We start from the raw sequence: 22,255 nt of genomic DNA, 5'->3' as shown, positions 1-22,255 counted from the left end.
GGGCTCGAACTCATGGACAATGAGATCGTGACCTGGCTGAAGTTGGACGCTTAACCGACTGCGCCACCCAGGCGCCCCTAAAAATTTTTAAAAAATAGATAAAATAGAATAAAGTGATATAAAGAAAATGAAATAGAATAAGAATTAAAAAAAAGTAAATATAAAGTAGAAAAAATAAAAATAAATTTTTCTCTTTGTGTCCACTAAAGAGAATGAAACGAAAGAATGAAAAAAAACCAATTTAATCAAAAACAGAAGCAAAAAAAAAAACGAATGCAAAACAGCAAACAGAATGAAACCTAATGAAGTTGCATCCAGTTTCCCCTAGAACTGAAACTTTGAAGCCCTGAATAGTCTATCTGTTCACTAAGTGTGTGATGTGACTTCTGCTGGTCTTCTAGTGGATGTGCTTGGAGGGTGCAGTTGGGCGGGGCTTGGTGTAACAGCTCTATTCTCCACTAGGTTTCACTGCTTAGCTTACTGTGGTTGTCATTGTTGTGCGCAAATGTGTGCAGAGAGTGGAAATGGCTTCACCCAGTTCCCTAGTCTCTGGCACAGGAATGTTGCACTTTCATCAGTTCACAATCAAGCACCCCTCCTTTGTCTCACGCCTCTGTCCACCTTCAGCCTCTACCCTCTGCGTGTCCCAAGCTGTCCGCCTGCCAGGCAGCACCTCCCTCCAGAATTTTATATCAGATGGGGTTGTGTTTCAAATCCTCACACTTCAGAGACCCCTCTAGCTTGGACCCGTGCTGACTCCCTGTGGGAGGTTCTTGCTGAGCAATGGCTGGGTGCGGGATTGCCCTTGAAAATGTTCATGCGATCGCACAGCAGAAGAGGGTCAGAGATTATGTCAAACCACAACACAGCTGTTACTGGGTTTCACCACACTGTGGTGTCTTTGTCCCAGTACCAGCGAACATGGCTGCCCTCTGGGGTCTGCTGGGACCTTTGCTTGTTGGCAGGCCTTGTGGCCTCTACCAAATGCACTCCAAGCAAGGGAATCGCTTCTCCTGGGGTGGCACATGGACCCCTTAGATCCCTCTGCCTGCTCCTGGGAATCTACACTCCTTATTTCTTCACCAGAGCACCAGGCACTGAGTTTCGGAACTTTAGACTCTGGGCTCCACTGTTTATATAATCCTGATGGTATTGAAACCCTCTCCTTTCTTCCTGTCAGTGGTTTTGGGGAACAGATTTCTTATTCAGTCCCCTGCAAGTGTTTTCACTCTTTCTCTCTCTTTCTCTCCAGCTACTTGCAGGGGAGTGTTTTTCCTGCACTCTTCTCATGTGCTGCACACTCCCCTTTCTCTGTCTTCTCTCTGCAAAAACAGTTTCCTACCCTCCATGGCTTTTCTCTTCCCTAGTTCACCTCTCTGCAGTGTGTATCCGCTGAATATTCTGTAGCTCAAGTTATGCAGATTGTTGTGTTAATCCTTAGGTCAATTTCCGAGGTGTTCAAAATGGTTTGATGTTGATCTAGCTGAATTTCAGGGACAAGGCAAGCTCAGGGTCTCCATACTGCTCTGCCATCTTAACTTCTCCCCTCTGTATTAGCCAAAATTTTCATAAGGAAGCTTACTGTTACGTTTTTAAATTATTTGATAGAGAATATATATTAATATTATTTACTATAAAAGTTATAACATAAGACCTAAGATTGTCTTATGGTTGTTGTATATGATTAACGAAATTTTATTTTCCCATTTCCATGGGTTATTTTATTATATAAATCTGAGGTTTATTAAAGTTTCTTCTAGTCAAAAAACATAAAACTAAAGAAAATACAACAGTGAATCACATCTCTGTATATAACCTGATTTTGCATGTAAGTGCATAAGAAATTGGCCAGTACAATTTTAAAGCTTCATTCATGCTTATTTCAAAATAACAGAACTATGAGCACAGAGAATCAGAACTTTCTGAATTTCTAAATAATGATGACAAAAGAAGAATGTTAACTTCATAATTTTTGAGGATTATTTTATATTGTCAGAACTTTGCCAGTAATAGGAAAATTTTTATTTTCTTTTTAAAAAAATAGCATCTTGTTCTTATTTATGGCTACAATATATACTCACATATTTCTAACGATAATAATTCAGTTTTTAATAGTTTTCTTCTCTTATTTGTTTTCTCTGGTACTTGTTCTAAGCTGGTTATTCTACTGGATATTCTAAAAAATCTGCTGGTACCTTGTTCTCTATAATCAAAGGATGAATAATATAAGGACTGTGTAGGTGAGTGTAGTTCTATGCCTTTATCCCTGGTAGAACATTTGAGGGAGGCCCACTCATGTGTGATTAAATTGTTAACAGGTATTATGGCTCACTTCACTTATACTTCTTTTCAGGGGTCCTGGTCCAAAATTATTTTGCAGAAAGGAAAATCATTCTATTATACATTATAGATAGAATCTTATTCCTGTTTTGTCTTGCTCTCAAGAATAGAGTGATTATAAAACAGTAGTTAGGGGTGCCTGGGTGGCTCAGTCGGTTAAGCATCTGACTTTGGTTCAGGTCATTATCTTGTTTGTGAGTTCGAGCCCTGTACTGGGCTGTGTGCTGACATCTCAGAGCCTGGAGCCTGCTTCAGATTCTGTGTCTCCTCCTCTCTCTGCCCCTCCCATGCTCATGTTCTGTCTGTCTCTCTCTCTCAGTAATAAATAAACGTTAAAAAAAATTTAAAAAACACCAGTAGTTAGTGTCTTTCTAACTACTGGTGAGAAACAGGTGAGAATGATCTAAATGACGTCAAGAATACAAGGAACTGAAAACTTCTCTTCCCAATAAAACTGTGTATTTCATAAATCAGATAAATTAGTCAAAATACTGAGTTTTTAAATGGTAAAAAATATTCTTGATTTGATTGTTAAAATAAATTTTGAATTCAAAGAAGTATTTTTCAGACCTGTTTATAAGTTGAGGAATATCACTAACTTGATCTTGTTTTTAAATTACTGGAATATCTGACTTATTTAAGAAGTTGATTTATTCCTGTTCTGAGAAAGCCATTCAATAAAATCGGTTTCTGGTACCATGGAAGTTTTTTTTTTAATTTTTTTTATTTTATATTGACCATGTATGGATTGTACTGTTCTGTGGTCTCTAGAAGGAGATTATATGTTAGAGTGTCCAAATGGTTTGTGTAGTTCAATTTTGTATTATCCATTTGTTGACTTTTATATTTGTCTATTTATTCTTGCCTTGAAGGAAAATCTAAATGTCATACTGGTGGAAAATCAAAGAGGACAATTCAAGGCACACATAAAAATACCAAACAGGTACAGCATATACAACTTTCTACTTATAGAGTTTTAATTTCATTGAGACAATAAATATTGTGTATTTTGTCTTTATGTAAAAATCATTGTAACATTCTTTAGTTAACAAATGTGTGTATAGTACTGTATACCCCGCTCGTACTAAATACTTTACAAATATAAATTTATTGCTGCTTGTCACAGTCCTTCAATGTTGGCATTATTATCTTCATTTAAAAAATGAGGAAACTGAGGTAGGAAGAAGTTCTATAACTTGCCAGTGAGTGACAAAGCCAAAATTTGAACCCATGCCATTAATTTCTAGTTTATGCTCTTAATGCTTCTGCTACACATCCCATATTTGTGAATTCTTTATGATTTTCTTTCTTGGTATGACAGTGTCTTTAGGTTGTAGAATAGTAAGAGTATTGTCTCTAAAAATTTTCACATTGCTTTACTAAAATTTGGAGAATGCAAGCCTACTTTATTTAAAAAATTTTTTTAGCATATGAATAGTTCGCTTTTTAATTCATAGTTATTTTCTCTTAAAGCATAGTTACATATGCTTTTCATATGTATTATTTTGGTTTTGATATTAAATATACCAATATGATTCTGTAAGCCAAAAGCTTCATTCACATAAGGAAAGCAGGAACTTCTAATCAAAATGTCATTGTGAGTTCCTAAGAAAGTCCCTGACTCCTCACATACAGTGGTATCAATGATAAAAAAATTAGTTTTAATTAAAAAGATAAAGGATTTTCAAAAATAAGATAACCATCTCTGTGGATCAGAAGTAAAACAAACACATTGACAGGTAGGTGGAGTTGGGGATGTGAACCTAATCAACAAATCTTAGGGGTAAAGGAGGCTGAAATGTCCTGATTATGATGGGAAAACAGATGGAGGATATGGTATAAAATTTTAGGCTTGTGTGGGGTTCTACATGAGAAGCAAAAAAAGCTACAATCTTCCTGGGGTTGTGCCCTGTGAATTGATGTCTGAAGCAGTACAAGGCAGTAGCCTGTGGTTTATGACAGGATCTGTATTCTTGAAGGGTGAGAGTTTTAAGTCCCCAGTAAAAGACCTCTGGAAGTGAGATCACTTCCAGAGTGGGCTAGATGATGGTCATCATAACACTAGTGCACATGGAGTGAGGGTGAGCAAAGTGAAGAACAAAAATACGAGAAATTCAGACTCAAAATGAACTTGTGATGTAAAATGTCAAAGCACATGAGGAGAATAATGTTATAAAATATAGATAACACATTCTGTGAATGAGATAATGAAAAGGCATTTTCCTAGAGAAGACTTGCAAATAGCTTAAAGTTCTCAAAGGAAAAAATAACTACAAACAAAAAGGAAAATTCTTAAAGAATACAGATGGATATTAATTTTGAACATTTATGGATGAAAGTGAACCAATTAGAAATCTTATAAATGAAATGTCAATGAAATTTAAAAAAACCCATAATTAATGGAGTAAATGTTGTATTGGACAAAGGGAATTTGTGAATTGGAAGACACTACTGTGGAGAATTTAAAACATGTCTCAGAGACCTAACGAGATGGAAAATAAGAAAGATGGATTCCAGGACTGTTGAAAGTAGAGAATAAATAGTGGGCATTGAATATTTGAAAAGATAATGTTGAAAAATTTTCTCATTTTGAGTTCCCAAGAGCTTCAGAGCATAACTGTAGAGCTGAGCAGGGTAAGTAAAAAGAGATATATTCCTAGCTACATTCTAGGGAGTCTGAAGAATGTTAAGGTTAAGGAAAAAAATCTTTAAAAATACCAGGAAGTCGGGGCTCCTGGGTGGCTCAGTCGGTTAAGCATCCGACTTCGCCTCAGGTCGTGATCTCGCGGTCTGTGAGTTGGAGCCCCGTGTCGGGCTCTGTGCTGACAGCTCAGAACCTGGAGCCTGTTTCAGATTCTGTGTCTCCCTCTCTCTCTGACCCTCCCCCATTCATGCTCTGTCTCTCTCTGTCTCAAAAATAAATAAACGTTAAAAAAAATTTTTTTTTAAATAAAAATAAAAATACCAGGAAGTAAACAAAACTACAGAGGAATGACAGATTAATAGCCTTATTATGAACAAAAGGACAATGAAGCAATATATTCGAAGTTTTAAGACAAAATTACTTTTAACCCAGAATTCTATGCTCAGCCAAGTGCAAGAGTAAAATAAAGCCATTTTTAGATATTTTAGACAAAGACTAAGTGTTTGCCACCCACTGACCCTTAATGAAGGAACTATCAAAGACGAACTTCAAGAAGAAAAGGTAACGTGGAGGAAGGAGCGTGATAAAAAGGTATGTGTAAAATATGTTCGTAAATCTTACTAACAGTTGATGGTTTGAAAACACACACAATTAGATTCAGAAAAGTGAACTATAGTTTTAGACAATATTAACATGAAAGCTAGATTGTAGGGAGTTAGAATGGAGTTAGAGTGATAAAATCCTTGTCTTATTTAGGAGGAAGTTTTTGTTAGGAAAATATGAAGTAAATGTGTATGATAAAAAGGCCATCTACTAAAAGCAGCCATGATTTCCAAATAGAGGAAAAGAGGAAGTAAATAAATCAAAGCTTTTCAACCCCGTAAAAGGCAAGAGAAAGAAAAGAAAAATTATGGTAAATAAAAACCAGAAAAGATGGTGGTGGATATTAAGCATAAATATATTAGCAAACATAATATGTGTAAACTGATTTAAATTCACTACTTACAAGTACTGTGTGTTAACTGGTTGTGTCACTGGAGCTGCACAGGTTAAGTTCACCACTTAAAAGGCAGTTGATTGAACTAAATCTCTCATTTCAAATTGAGCTATATGTTGCTTACAAGGGACACATTTAAAACTTCAAGGAAAGACAAAAAACAAAGGGATAGAAAAAAATCCAGGTAGATACTTGGTATTCTAGATATACTCTAAAGTTAGTATAGCAATACTCAGATCAGATGGAATTCAACATGAAATGCATTGACAACATAAAGATAATGTTGCATAATGGTAAAAAGAATAATCATCTATGGAAAAATAGTAAATTTTTATGTACCTTACAGCATAAGCTTGAAATAAGTAAAGCCCAAACTAACAGAATTATAATAGGAAATGTACATTCATAATCATACTAGGAAATATTAATATCTCCTACTCAGAAACTGATAGATCAAGCAGAAAAAAAATAGTAAGGTTATAGAATTAGTACAATTATGTTACATCTCACATAAATAAATATATGTGTGTGTATTGGCACTCAAGAAATAGTGTACACAGAACATATATGCAAAAATTGACCACATACTAGGTCGTAAGGGTAGTCTCAATAAATAGAAGTGAGAGAAGTCAGAACATGTTCTTTGACTGTAAGTGCAATTAAATTAGAAAAAAAATGGAAGGATATTTTAATATCATATACAAAAAATAGATTATTGATGGACTAAAGCCCAAATGTGAGAACAAAAATTTAAAACTATCTAGAAAGATATTTTTTATTACCTTGAAATAGGAGAGACTTTCCTAGATAAGACAAAAAACAGAATTCATGCATAAGTTACATAAAATTAAATTTATATGCTAAAAAACTCAGTTAAACAAAACTAAAGATAAGACTGGGAGAAGATACTATATATCAAAATTTATAAAGAGCTAAGATTAATCAGAAAAAAAACTGTAAAAAATTGTGGGAAACCTGAATAGCTTGTAAACCTGTGAAAAGATGCTTCGTTTTAGTAGTAATCAGGGAAATGCGTCTTGTGAAACCTTGCCACTTTGCCCTCTAGAACTAGGTTCATCATCAGCATATCTTCTGTATTCCACTCTTCTCTTGAACATTCCTTTTACCTTCTTGTTTTAAAACTAAATCCCAACTGACTTGTGAGGATCCTGCTTCCACGGTCTTTAAGTAATAGCTGCAGCACTTTGATCTATGGTTGTAGAGTTTGGTTAGGTTTTCTGCCTTTCCTTACTGCCATTTCAGACAATTCTCCCTTCTGTCTCCTAAAACTTCCTGGATCTGATATAGCTATCAGACTATACCACCTGCGTTTCCTTCTTGTAGTTGCTGACAGACTTCTAGGTCACTTTTTATTCCTTGAAGATATAATTTCCAGGCTCACTGCAGGCTCTCTACCATCACTGCCATCCTCTCAATTCCTTGCATTTCTTTCTTCCAGCAGTCTTATCTTCTACTCATTTCCATGGTCACACTCTTGCCTTGTCCTTACTGATAACTACTCTTCCTCCAGTATCTCAGTCTCCATCCCTCTTCTACCTGTCATCTTTCTTTCCACCTTACTTCCTCTGATCTCCTGACTCTAATTGTTCTTCAACCCCATATAATCTGTAATTTATTGATCCTGCCACCCTTTGGCTGTCTTTCATTTTCCATATGTCTACACTTCCCTGAAAATCCACCTGAGATTCTATGGTTTGTCTGTCATAATCATTTTCCTGCATACTCTCTTGACTGTCTTACTACCCTGCCCCTTGGCAGTATATGCTTGGCAGGACTGTCCTGTTTAAATCTACCTTTCTGCCTGTTGTGCTGTGTATACCTATGCATTTTGAACATGGCTAGAGAAAAGTATCAATTATGTTGACTAGGCTATTTTTACACTTATGACCGCTAACTTCACACGGATAGTACTGTCCCAAAGTCCTATTGTATGCCCCTAGCTTTTTATGTCAATACAGATCCCAGAGTTATTAAAAGGATAATAAAGGAATACTACAAATAACTCTATATGACACAAATTTGATAACCTAGATGAAATGGACTAAGTCCTTTAAAGGCACACTATCAAAACTCTGTGAAGAGGGGCACCTGGGTGGCTCAGTCAGTTAAACCTCTGACTTTGGCTAAGGTCATGATTTCATGGTTTGTGAGGTCGAGCCCCGCATCAGGGGCTGACAGCTCTGAGCGTGGAGCCTGCTTAGGATTCTGTGTCTCCCTATCTCTCTGCCCCTCCCCCCTTTGTGCTCTGTCTCTGTCTCTCAAAAATAAACAAACATTTGAAAAGAAAAACCTCTCTGAGGAAGAAATAGATAATCTTTATAGGCCTAAAGCTATAAAGAAATTGAATCAGTAATTAATAATCTTCCAAAACAGAAAGTGCCAGGCCCCTGTGGATTCATTGTTGAATTCTAAGTATTTAAGGAAGAAATCAAACCAATTCTCTACAGTCTCTTTCAGAGGGTAGAGGCAGAGGGAATAGTTCCTAACTCATTTAATCAGGCCCTAATACCAAAATCAGACAAAAACATTATAAGAAAAGATAACTGCAGACCAATAACTCTCACGAACATAGATGAAAAACAATCCTCCATAAAATATTAGCAAATTGTATCCCACAATATTTGAAAAGAATGATACACTATGACCAAATGGGATTTATCCCAAGGACAAAGCTAGTTCAACACTCAAAAGTAAATAAATGTAATGCATTACATCAGCAGGCTAAAAACAAAAATCACATTATCATATCAATAGGTGCAGAAAAAACATGTGACAAAACTCAACACTGATTTATGACAAAAACCTTCAGTAAGCTAGGAATAGAGGGGAGTTTCCTGAACTTGATAAAATAAAATCTACAAAAAAACCTACAACTAATGTGATACTTAATGGTGAGAAAGTAGAAGCTTTCCCACTAAGATCAGTTATAAGGCAAGGATGCCCCTTTCACTACTGGTTTTCAACATTATAATGGAAGTTCTCCTAATGCAGTATGACAAGAAAAGGAAATAAAAGGCATACAGCTTGGGAAGGAAGAAATAAAACTGTCTTTGTCCACAGATGATAAGATTATGTAAGAAATCTGAAAGTATCAAGAAAAAACTCCTGGAACTAATAACCCATTAGAGCAGGTTGCAGGGTAGAAGATTAATACACAGAAGTCAGTGGCTTTCCTGTATACCAGTGATGAACAAGTGGAATTTAAAATTAAAAACACAATACCATTTATATTAACACTCCCTTGAATTAAATACATAAGTATAAATCTAAGAATGTATGTATGGATATATATGAAAACTATAAAACTCTGATGAAAGAAATCAACTAAATAAATGGAAAGGCATTCCATGTTCATGAATAGAAAGACTGAATATTGTCAAGATGTCATTTCTTCCCAGTTTTATGTGTAGATTCAGTATAATCCTGACAACTTATTTTATAGATACTGACAAACTGGTTCTAAACTGTATGTGGAGTCAACGAAATATTGAGGAAGAACAAAGTTGGAGGACTGACACTACCCAACTTTCAGACTTTCTATAAAATTACAGTAATCAAGGCATGTGTTGTTGGCAAAACAATAGGTAAATGGATCATGGAAGAGAATAGAGAGCCCAGAAATAGACCCACATAAATAGCTAGCTACTCTTTAACACAGGAGCAAAGGCAATACAATGGAGCAAATATGGTTTTTTCAACAAATCATGCTAGACCAACCAAATGGACATCCATATGCAAAAAATGAATCTAGGCAGATACCTTATACCCTTCACAAAATTAAACCAAAAAATGGATCATAGACCTAAATGTAAAGTGCAAAAACTATAACATTCCTGATAACATAGAAGACCTAAATGACCTTGGGTATGGTGATGAGATTTTAGATATAATATCAAATTTGTGATCCATGAAGGAAATCTTGATAAGCTAGATTTAATTAAAATTAAAACTTTGCTCTACAAAAGACAATGTCAAGAGAATGAGAAGACAGGCCACAGACTGGGAGAAAATATTTGCAAAAGACACCCTTGTTAAAGGATTGTTATCCAAAATATATGAAGAACTCTTTAAACTCAAATAGTAAGATACAGTGTTATATTAGTTTTAGGTGTACAGTATACTGATTAAACAACACTGTATGTTAACTGCCCTAGAATTAAAATAATAAAAAACCTCAACGATAAGAAAACAAGCAAACTGATTAACAAACAGGCCAGAGGATATACAGAAGGCAAATCAGCCTATGAAAAGATACTCCACATCATATGGCATCAGGGAAATGTAAGTTAAAGCAACAATGAGATGTTACTACACACCCATTAGAATGGCCAAAATTGGGAATACTGATAACACCAGATGCTGGTAAAGATGTGGAATCACAGGAACTGTCGTCATTCATTGCTCATGAGAATGCACACTGGTATAGTCACTTAGGAAGACAGTCTGGCAGTTTATAAATTGCTAGTTTATAAAGTCTTATAAAACTAAACCTACTCTTACCATATAATCAAATAGTCATGGTCCTTGGTATTTACACAGAGGAGTTGAAAACTTAATGTCCACACAAAAATTTGCACATGGATGTTTATAGCAACTTTATTCATAATTGTCAAAACTTGGAAAAAACCAAGATGTCTTTCAGTAGGTGAATGGATAAATAAGCTGTGGTACATCCAGGCAATGGAATGTTATTCAGTAAAAAGAAAAGAGCTATCAGGCTATATAAAGACATGGTGGGGGAGTGCCTGAGTGGCCTAGTCAGTTAAGCGCCCGACTTAAGCTCAGGTCATGATCTCACGGTTTGTGGGTTTGAGCCCTGTGTCAGCTCTGTGCTGACAGCTCAGACCCTGGAGCCTGCTTCAGATTATGTCTCCCTCTCTCTCTGCCCCTCCCCCGCTTACACTCTGTCTCTTAAAATGGATGTTAAAAAAAGAAAAAAGTCATGGAGGAACTTTATTATTATTTAAAAATTTTTTTAAATTGTTTATTTTTGAGAGAGATACAGAGCATGAACAGGGGAGGGGCAGAGAGAGAGGGTGACACAGAATTTGAAGCAGTCTCTAGGCACTGAGCCATCAGCACAGAGCCTGACTTGGGGTCTTGAACTCATGAGCTGAGCCATGAGATCATGACCTCAGCTAAAGTTGGAGGCTTAACCGACTGAGCCACCCAGGCACTCTGACATGGAAGAACTTTAAATGCTTACTACCAAGTGAGAGAATCCAACCTCAAAAGGGTATATACCATATGTTTATATGGCATTCTAGAAAAGGCAAAACTGTGGAGACAAGATCAGTGGGGTGGACGCTGCCCAGTAAACATCATTAAAGTCTTCTCCCTCACCACCATCGTGTCTAAGTCAGAGTCTCCCAAAGAGCCTGAACAGCTGTGGAAGCTTTTCACCGGAGGTTTGAGCTTTGAAACATCTGATGAGAATCTGAGGAGTCATTTTGAGCAATGGGGAACGCTTATGGACTGTGTGGTAATGAGAGGTCCAAACACCAAACACTCCAGAGGCTTTGGGTTTATCACGTCTGCCACTGTGGAAGAGGTGGATGCAGCCATGAATGCAGAGCCACATAGGGTGGATGGAAGAGTTGTAGAACCAAAGACGGCTGTCTCAAGAGAAGATTCTCAAAGACCTGGTGCCCACTTAACTGTGAAGAAGATTTTTGTCGGTGGCATTAGAGAAGACACTGAAGGTCATCATCTAAGAGATTATTTTGAACAGTATAGGAAAATTGAAGTGATTGAAATCATGACTGACTGAGGCAGTGGTAAAAAAAGGGGCTTTGCTTTTGTAACATTTGATGACCATGACTCTGTAGATAAGATTGTCGTTCAAAAATATCGTTCTGTGAATGGCCACAAATGTGAAGTAAGGAAAGCTGTATCTAAGCAAGAGATGGCTGGTGCTTCATCCAGCCAAAGAGGTTGAAGTGGTTCTGGAAACCTTGGTGGTGGTCATGGAGGTGGTTTTGGTGGGAATGACAACAGTGGTCATGGAGGAAACATGAGTGGGCGAGGTGGCTTTGGTGGCATTTGAGGAGGTAGTAGATATGGTGGCAGTGGAAATGGCTATAATGGATTTGGTAATTTGGTAATGATGGAAGCAACTTTGGAGGTGGTGGAAGCTATAACGATTTTGGCAATTACAAAAATCAGTCTTCAAATTTTGGACCCATGAAAGGAGGAAAGTTTGGAGGCAGAAGCTCTGGCCATTAAATCACGAAGCCAAGGTATCTATGGAGGTTCCAGCAGCAGCAGTGACTATGGCAGTGGCAGAAGGTTTTAATTACTGCCAGGAAGCAAAGCTTGGCAGGAGAGGAGAGCCAAAGAAGTGACAGGGAAGCTACAGGTTACAACAGATTTGTGAGCTCAGCCAAGCACAGTGTGGCCGGGTCTAGCTGCTACAAAGAAGACATATTTTAGACACTTACTCATGTGTATGGGCAAAAAAGTTGAGGACCGTATTTGTGACTAATTGTATAACAGGTTATTTTAGTTTCTGTTCTGTAGAAAGTGTAAAGCATTCCAACAAAGGGTTTTAATGTAGATTTTTTTTTTGTATGCATACTGTTGATTGCTAAATGTAATAGTCTGATCATGATGATGAATAAATGTCTTAAAAAATAAAAGATCAGTAGTTGCCAGAGGTTTGGGTGTGGAGTTAGGGAGGGGAGAACAGTCAGAGCACAGAAGATTCCAGATACCATACTATGTATGATACTTTAATGATGGATACGTGCCATTATACATTTGTCCAAACCCATAAAATGACCAACACCAAGAGTAAACTGTAAGGTAAACTATGATCTTCGGGCGATTATGATGTGTCAGTGTAGGTACATCAAGAAAACATATGTTGAATTTTATGTGCCCATGCACTTTTCTGCGAATTGGTCCATAGGCATCATTAGAGTATCAGGGGAGTCATTGAACCCTTCAGAGAGAGATGAGTCAGAAATCTCAATTTCTCCCCTCCTCTTTCACTCTCCTTACCTTTATTCTTCCTCTTTCCCTCAAGAGTCATTGATTAAAACAGTATAATATCACGGAATTCAGTTGTGTCAAACCTTTCTCACCAATTTAGATTGCTTTGTCTTCTTGAGGATCTTGAAAGCAGCTTACTACAGTGAGCTGTAGTAAGGGGATAATTCTCTGATTTTGAATCTTGGTTTTATCACTTAGTGTGAGACCTTGTGTTCATTTCCTAATTTAGTTAAACCTGAGTTTTCTCTTCTGTAAAATGGAGATAATAAAGTTACCTATTATATAAAATTGCTTCAAAGATTAAATGAAGTGTAACTGTGTGGAAAGCACTTAGCACAGTGCCTGGCACATAGCAAGTATACCATGAATGTTAGATGCTGCTGCAGTTATTTATTATCATTGCTATTATTTTTATCAGTGGTAAGTAAGAGCCATGTACTTTGGAACTCTATAGTGACTTAATCTCTACAATTTGATTTATCTGTTCCACTCTTTTTCACAAATTTGACAATTTTGCCATTAGTTTATTCCCATTTTTTTCAATGAGCACATTTCTTCTCTTATTCATCTTTCCCACTATAATCATACCTAACATTATTTGGGCACTAATTGTATGCTAGGTGCTATGTGAAATGCTTTATGAACATTGGAGTAGAGGTTGGAAGACTAGGTTCTAGTCCTGGTTCCATCACTCACCCTTTGACCTGCTAAAAAATTCAATCTTTCTGAGCCTCAGTTTTGTTATCTGTATAGGAATAATAAATATTTGTCCTGTCTTTACAGTTTGTTGGAATGATTAAATGATAAGTCTTCAAAATCCTTTGATAAAATATAAATAAGCATGCAAGTATAAAGTATTACCATTGTTGCAAAGTTAAACATCAAATTTGCATAGCATATTGCCCTGTAGATGGAATTTTCTAACTGTAGTTTTTTGCCTTACTAGCAACTTTCCTAGTAAAAGCTTCACATAGAGCAATCACAGAGAATAGAAACATCTTAACCTGCAAGCAGTAGTGGCTATTCTACATTGTAAGAAGGGATGGCAAAATGTTTGAATCATATACACATGGTTGTGTGACAAGGTAAATGCATAAATGGGTGAAAATGAGTGAAAGTACTTTTGAGAATTCATAAGATTAGAATCTAAAGTCACAGGAAGCTACTAGCTCTTTGCTGATCAGTGTAGAACAACTTCATGAAGGAGGCACAATTTGGGAAACTTCACAAATTAACTTTAACTTTGGATGGTGTATGGGAAGAGAAGTGAAATGGTCTGGGCTGTATGGTAAAGGGCTGGCAGCACAGGGCCTGCATTACATTACATGCAGTGTAAATGGTAAGCAGTATTTTTGTGGAACTCTAATGGGAAGATGGTCTCCTGTGGCTATATGATCTTTGACAAATGAGCCTCTGAACCTCAGTTTTCTGAACTATAAAGTGGAGCTAATAATACATAGTTTATGAATTGTTTGAAGGAGGTTAGAAGATTATGTAAAGTTGCTTTATGATGTTTTGTTGTCCCTGTTATCAGGAGAGTGGACAGAATTGAGCTTTACTTTGGGATAGGTGCTAGTTGAATGGGATTTTGAATTTGGTTTAATCCAAGGAAGGGATATTTGCCATAATAATAAAATTATTTACTACTAGGGCCCGAAAGAACTGGGAAAGCAAGTGAGGCAAAGATTTTGTGGATTGTTGATAATCACTTCAAATTTTATTGCTTGAGTATTGAGAATTTGGACCTGGGCTAGGGCTATCACATAAAACGTTTGCTAGTTTTCGTTTGTGAAATCTGGTTGGGGGACTGTGGAGGGAGGGTAAGCAGCTCCATCTCAACCTCCCAAATGCGTATATGTCTGTGTATGTATGTATACTTTATTTGCTTCCTTTTTGGTGTTAAAGATTCTGTGTAAACCAAAGATTGGCTATAAAAGATTTACGAAGTTTAGGAATTGCTGTTATATTGAAGACCAGAGCCTAAAACAAAACAGGAGGGTATTAGCCTGTTTCGGCTACTGTCCACTCTAGAGCTCTTCTATGAAAAAGAAAAACAAGCAATCAGGAATGATACACACACATACAAAACAACCCAAAGAAACCTGGGATTGTTTGTTGCTCTAACTGTAGTAGAGGGTTAATATTCATTTATTTTTCAGTTTAAGTAGCCACAGGAAGATAAGCAACTCTTTTGTACTTCTAGTAAGAAGCTTCAGGTTTGCATTTTGAATTTCGGTCTTTATGTAAACTACATGCTTTTTGGTGGAATGTCTCTGTGGTAGAGTCTGTAAAACTATAGAATGTAATCTTTATTTTCAAAGCTTGCCAGTGCAACTGAGCAAAGAATGGGTCCTTTAGTGCTCCTTTTTGACTAAGGGTCTGTTAACTGTTGAGGCCATGCTAATCTTCAGTAAGACATGTCTGAAATAAAAACATGTCCTTAAAAACCTGCTGGTTTTAAGATGAGAAGCTTCGTTTTGATGAATTCAGTGTGGTGTAAGATAAAAAGAAGAATGTCACGTTTTTAAGTATTTATGTTGAAAAATGTGTTTTATACAAAAGTCCAATCCCTGAAGGCTTTTACAAAATATTTTTACACGTTTATGTTTTGTTTTATCTTACCAGAATGTTGGAGTAGACTGTAAGATAACATCATCTACAACTGGAGATAAACACTTTGATAAAAGTCCCACTAAAGCACGGCATCCTCGGAAAATTGATCTAAGAGCTAGATACTGGGCATTTCTTTTTGACAATCTTCGCCGGGCAGTAGATGAAATTTATGAAACTTGTGAATCAGATCAGAGTGTGGTAGAATGTAAGGTAAGGTTTGCCTGGAGACTCTGAAAGCCAAATTCTCTAATTTTTGTTACACCTGACATGATCATTTTCCTCAGTATGCAGTACTGTATTGTTAACTATCAGTGTCATCATGCTGTATATTAGATCCTCACAACTTATTCATCTTATAACTGAAATTTTGTACCGTTTCATCAGCTCTATCTTCCCCACTCCTTGGAACCACTATTCTACCCTCCTATGATGGCTTCAGGTTTTTTTGGTTTTGATTTTTTGAGTACCCCCCCATTTTTTTTTTTTTTGTATTACCTAATTATGTACTTTAATATTCTGTGCAAGATTTGGTAGAAAGCTGTGTTAATACATATTCCTGGGCCAGAAACCAAAAAGATGGATACACACACACACCCCCCACACAAAATTATTTTGCAAATCTCTCTTATCTGCATTTTCCATTAGTACTGTAGGTGGCACTAGTGAGATTTTCACATTCTTTGGTTTCATGTTTAATGTCTTTAATTGGACATTGCTCCCTTTCTGCTACCATTCTGATCACTCTCCTAATTCACTGTGGTCAGGGAAAAGTGAGATTGATAGCTAACCATAAACGATCCTGGGTGGGATTGGGATGTCATTCTAAGGTGTGTTTTCCAATTTCGGATAACCTTGTGTTTGTAATAGGACATTAAACACATAGTACAATCTGTTTCTAAAAATTCACTAAAAAACCTTACCTGTTAGTAAGTAGAACTATATGCTATCTTATTTAATACTGAATGAAATTATTTTGAGAAAAGCCAGAGTGTTACGTCTTCATAGAAATATCTTTGTAGAGATAGCTTGTTTTTACAGTGAACAGAATTGAAAACCCTGGAATTCATTATTTAACTTTTGAAAAATATGAAGGGTCTAAGAAAAGTTACATGTTGAAACAGCAGCTGTGTTTCCTCTGTAATTGGAAACAGCCAGAATAGGTTTTAGAATAGTTTAAAAATATCATTCATTAGAAGCAGGTTTCAGAATGAAAAGTAATTGAAAGCACCCAAATTTATAGTCTGTTTGTCACAATTTTGTTATTATCGCCATGTAAAAATTTCTATGTTTAAAAAATATGTTTAGGCAAAATCATAACCTTGGAGTTTAATGAGTCAGCATGTTGTGGTAGAAAACACTATTGACCTTAATTTTAGGTTACAGTTTCTTCTATAAAATGAGCATGTGGACCTAGATAATTTCTTTTTTATTTATTTATTTCCATTTATTTATTTGTTTACTTAAAATCTTATTTTTTTAAATTGACATCCAAAGAAAACAAAAACAAAAACAAAAAAAAAATAAATTGACATCCAAATTAGTAAGTAAGCCATAGAAATCAGTTAGATCAGGAAATTCTTTGATTTTTGTATTTAAAAACAACAAAAGGTTGAAGAAATAAAATTTGTTTGTAACATGTGTACTTCTTTATAGAAGTGAGTTTGACCAATTGCAATCATGTTTCTACCATGAGCAGAAACCCTTGCAACTGTCTGAATTTTGGTCTCTCTTGTTCATCTACCAAACCTTTGTGAAAATTTAATAACGATAGATCTTTTTTTTGTGCAAGGTATAGATTATAAAAGTAGAGAAGGTTTTGACAAAGAGAGAGTAGTACAGATGTGTTCTTTATTTTTTGTATTGCTCCAAGATGCTCAAAGGCTTTTGCTGGGAAATAAAATCTGAGAGCTTAAAAGCTGATTTTCATACTCAACTCTGCTCTTCTCCCCATCCAGGACTTAACAGGTGGTGAGGTAAAAAGATATAGTTTGGTCTGAGCATGTGCTGGCTGTGTAATAACTAAAATTCTTTTATTTTTATTTTTCTTTAGCTCTGTCGTTACTATAAAAGCGCTTTATTTCTTATCTCATTTGATTAGTACCTTTCTGAGACAAAAAACCCAGAGAGTTTTCCTCACTGTGCAGGTAGATTCAACTCTTGTTTTGTGAATTTACTGACAAGATTTACCCCTATTTGTGATTTTTGTGTTTTAGCCTTATTAAGTAATCACAGTTCAGTTCTTTGTCTCATGAGTAAAATGCAGTTAATAACACCTGTATTATGTAATTCACATGCTAAGTATAGCCTGATAGTGGAAAGTATGTTTTTTATTTCAGCTAGGATGGCTGACCAGAGCTCCACTGTATAATCAAGAGGCTAAATTTCTAATTGTTTTAGTTTGAAGATGTGCCTTTTATGCCGTCATCCACTTCCCTGTATGACTTGCTAAGAATTGATGTTTCAGCAAAACTGTAACCACCACCATTGCATTTCCCCATCTCCTTTATAAATTGGGCTAGAGGATGGGCTAGGGCAGATTGCCTTTTAGAGAGTACATAGTTAATGAAGCGGTAGCCATCCTCTCACCTTGTTCTCACCAAAGTTTGAGGTGGTTTTGAATTTCTTGTAAAGTTTGTGAGTATGGCTGCAAGAATGAGAGACTGGCATCTTATTCTCTGGCTGGATCTTTGCTATGCTGACTGATTTTGATGCCTTTGGAATGTGTTGAATGAGTTTGGGGGAAAGTATCCTGGGTACACATTGTCTTTCTTTTCCCTGTTTCCCATTTTAGCCTGGGGGGTCTGGATGTGTGGCTCTGGAATATTGGGTATAGAGACTGGTGTATGTATCTGCTTTAGAGATTTCATAACACTATAGGCTTTCTGGCATAACTCATGCCAGCTGGGCTTGAAGGGACTATACAATAATATGTCTTGAAAGGAGATGGGATGGGAGTTATCATTGAGCAAGTAAAGAGGACCTCCAGTGAGTCTGATGATTTATGTGAGGGAAGGAGAGTGGACATTGGTGAAGATGTTGTAGTCAGAGGGGCTTCCTATGGGGACAGTTGGTTAGGTGAGAATATGCAAAATGCTGGTGGAGTTGGGGCAGATACTGGTTGGGTAGAGGGAGCCAGGGTGACCTGAACACTGCCTAGAGAACCACATATGCTACCTGTGCAGAAATCACCATCTACTGCAGAGATCAGTAGAGACCAGTGATCTCAGACTGAGTTAGAGAAAGATTAGGGATATATCTCTGCCTTGGCAGCACTTGACTCTCTTGGCAGTCAGCATTACTTTTGTCTCTGGAGAAGGACAGGCTGATGACTACAGCAGGTCACTAATATTTGGTGAACTCTTGTAAGTAGAATATTGCTCTGTTCCCACAGCTGCTGCACATGGCAAAGCACATAAAGTTTGTGAATGTAGGAGAGTGAGAAGGAGAGTACAGGGGAAGAAGAGAGGAACCAGTGAGAACAAGCCATACCCTTCCCACTACCAGCATCTGCTAAAGGCCATGTAATTCTCACTTCTGCTTAATAGGCAGGTTGACTGTAGATGGGATTTAAAAACTACGCTTTGATAATTGAATATAATTGGAAAATTGTGGAATTTCACTGAGCATACTCAAGAAGTTTAGTATTCAACTTAGTATTTAAGTAAGGTTATAGGGAAAAATATAAAGTATTCTATGTTTATATCTTGGTGAGTTGAGACTTCTCAGTCCAACAAGGAGTAAAGTGAGATGTGAGGAAATGCTTTGGAAGATATGACACGCACTAAAAAGAAACTTCAAGGGCTTCTAGGTGGCTCATTGGTTGAGCATCTGACTCTTGATTTTGGCTCAGGCTGTGATCCCAGGTTGTGGGACCAAACCCTGACTTGGGCTCTGTGCTGAGCATGGAACCTGCTTAGGATTTTCTCTCTCTCTCCCTCTGCCCCTCTTTCCTGCTCACACTCTCTCTAAAATTAAATAAAAGAAACTTTATACTTAGATATAAGGAGAATGTCACAGTTGGGAAAATAGAGGTCCAGAGACAGAGAAAGAATACTCGTGGAGATAGGAAGAAGACCAGGAGAATAGGAATGTCCTGAAAGCCATGAAAGAAGTAAGTGGTATTGGAGAGGTCATGAATGATTGCAGTTGAGAGAAAGCTTTTTCAGTTTGGCCTTCAAGAACAGTAGATAGGATCAAGGCAAAGATTTGTGTTAACAATTTGAAATTCCTTCTGATGAATTCCTTGCCCTTTTTATTTTTGAAAAGTAGGAGGTATGGGCTGTTGGTTGCAGCCCTGAAGGTCACAGTTTTGATGGGAAATTCTTCTCTTTCCTGTATCTTCAGTTTTCCTTATTAGATTTCTTCCTAGTCAGCATTTAACATGCTTATTTCTCTTCCATAGTAAATAAGAACAATAAAAGCCCAAACCCTTTCTCTACTTATCCTTTCATCTCTTATCCCACCCCCATGTTTCTCCTTTCCTTCTTCGCCAAGTTTCATGGAAGAACTTTGTGTATTTGCTGCCTCCATTTCCTTTTCTTCCAGGTACTCATTAGACTACTCCAACCTGGTATAACATCCTATCAGAGCTCCAGTTAAGCTCTTATTAAAGTGGTTGTTCCTCTCAGTGTTACTAAGCCCAGTAGATGTTTTTCAGCTCCTTCCATGATCTTTTTTTTTTTTTTTTAACAACATGATGGGTTTTTATTGCATTGTCGTACATAAGCAGAAAATGTTGTCCAGAATTCCCGCCTTCATAGTCTTTTTTTTTTATATATATATATATGAAATTTATTGACAAATTGGTTTCCATACAACACCCAGTGCTCATCCCAAAAGGTGCCCTCCTCAATACCCATCACCCACCCTCCCCTCCCTCCCACCCCCCATCAACCCTCAGTTTGTTCTCAGTTTTTAACAGTCTCTTATGCTTTGGCTCTCTCCCACTCTAACCTCTTTTTTTTTTTTTTTTCCCTTCCCCTCCCCCATGGGTTCCTGTTAAGTTTCTCAGGATCCACATAAGAGTGAAACCATATGGTATCTGTCTTTCTCTGTATGGCTTATTTCACTTAGCATTACACTCTCCAGTTCCATCCACGTTGCTACAAAAGGCCATATTTCATTTTTTCTCATTGCCACGTAGTATTCCATTGTGTATATAAACCACAATTTCTTTATCCATTCATCAGTTGATGGACATTTAGGCTCTTTCCATAATTTGGCTATTGTTGAGAGTGCTGCTATGAACATTGGGGTACAAGTGCCCCTATGCATCAGTACTCCTGTATCCCTTGGGTAAATTCCTAGCAGTGCTATTGCTGGGTCATAGGGTAGGTCTATTTTTAATTTTCTGAGGAACCTCCACACTGCTTTCCAGAGCGGCTGCACCAATTTGCATTCCCACCAACAGTGCAAGAGGGTTCCCGTTTCTCCACATCCTCTCCAGCATCTATAGTCTCCTGATTTGTTCATTTTGGCCACTCTGACTGGTGTGAAGTGATACCTGAGTGTGGTTTTGATTTGTATTTCCCTGATAAGGAGCGACGCTGAACATCTTTTCATGTGCCTGTTGGCCATCTGGATGTCTTCCTTAGAGAAGTGTCTATTCATGTTTTCTGCCCATTTCTTCACTGGGTTATTTGTTTTTTGGGTGTGGAGTTTGGTGAGCTCTTTATAGATTTTGGATACTAGCCCTTTGTCCGATATGTCATTTGCAAATATCTTTTCCCATTCCGTTGGTTGCCTTTTAGTTTTGTTGGTTGTTTCCTTTGCTGTGCAGAAGCTTTTTATCTTCATAAGGTCCCAGTAATTCACTTTTGCTTTTAATTCCCTTGCCCAGAACTAGACCCACAAACGTATGGCCAACTCATCTTTGACAAAGCAGGAAAGAACATCCAATGGAAAAAAGACAGCCTCTTTAACAAATGGTGCTGGGAGAACTGGACAGCAACATGCAGAAGGTTGAAACTAGACCACTTTCTCACACCATTTACAAAAATAAACTCAAAATGGATAAAGGACCTAAATGTGAGACAGGAAACCATCAAAACCTTAGAGGAGAAAGCAGGAAAAGACCTCTCTGACCTTAGCTGTAGCAATCTCTTACTCGACACTTCCATGATCTTTGAGTAGCATTTCACACTGTTGACCACTTCCCTCTTCTTTTAGCACTCTCTCGTTTGACTTTTATGAAATAATCTGTGCTATTTTTTTCCTCTTTGTTGGCTGCTACTTCTGCCTCTTTCTTTTTTTTTTTTTTTTTTTGGTTTTTTTGCTTTTCCCACCTGATCTTTAACTGTTGGGAGGTCATTCAGTCTCCTTTTAGTCCATCTTCTTTTTTCACTATCACATACTTTCTCTCTTGGCAGTTTTCTCCATGCCATGGCTTAATTTACCACTTATTTGCTGATGAGTCTTAGTATATATCTCTAGCTTACACCTTTCTTCTCACTTTTAGGCCTGTATATCCAACTTGCCTAGTTGGGACCTCCAGTTGGATATCTCACAAGCATATCAAACTGACTTACAAAAAAACTAAGTTCATGATCTCTTCTTCTACCTGAAGATGTATTTCTCTCTCCTGAATGGGCCTCTAACCCCACCCCCCCCTTTACCTCACTCATGCCAGCCACTGTCCAATGAATTAC

General features: G+C 37.1%; 1 protein-coding gene and 1 pseudogene across 5 annotated transcripts in view; both read left to right on the top strand.

Annotated features, from left to right (window-relative positions):
• The window catches only part of SCAPER (S-phase cyclin A associated protein in the ER), a 508,319-nt gene that overhangs the window by 35,729 nt on the left and 450,335 nt on the right, over positions 1 to 22,255 (top strand). For 3 of the 5 annotated variants that reach the window (XM_047074740.1, XM_047074745.1, XM_047074742.1), the window contains 2 exons: positions 3,213 to 3,283; positions 15,621 to 15,818. In XM_047074740.1, coding sequence (XP_046930696.1) covers positions 3,213 to 3,283; positions 15,621 to 15,818 — 269 coding nt within the window. The remainder of the gene's footprint in view (positions 1 to 3,212; positions 3,284 to 15,620; positions 15,819 to 22,255) is intronic. The other 2 variants (XM_047074743.1, XM_047074744.1) reach the window with 1 other exon arrangement.
• Positions 10,371 to 12,390, top strand: LOC124508938 (heterogeneous nuclear ribonucleoprotein A1-like; annotated as a pseudogene).

This window comes from Lynx rufus, unplaced genomic scaffold (genome assembly GCF_022079265.1).
Source record: "Lynx rufus isolate CCGP_SWC_20201006 ecotype Redwood Valley unplaced genomic scaffold, mLynRuf1.p SCAF_13, whole genome shotgun sequence".
In the NCBI taxonomy this organism is placed as follows: domain Eukaryota; kingdom Metazoa; phylum Chordata; class Mammalia; order Carnivora; family Felidae; genus Lynx; species Lynx rufus.
The sequence above is the reverse complement of the archived record's forward strand: the minus strand, read 5'-3'. Positions and strand labels throughout refer to the sequence as shown.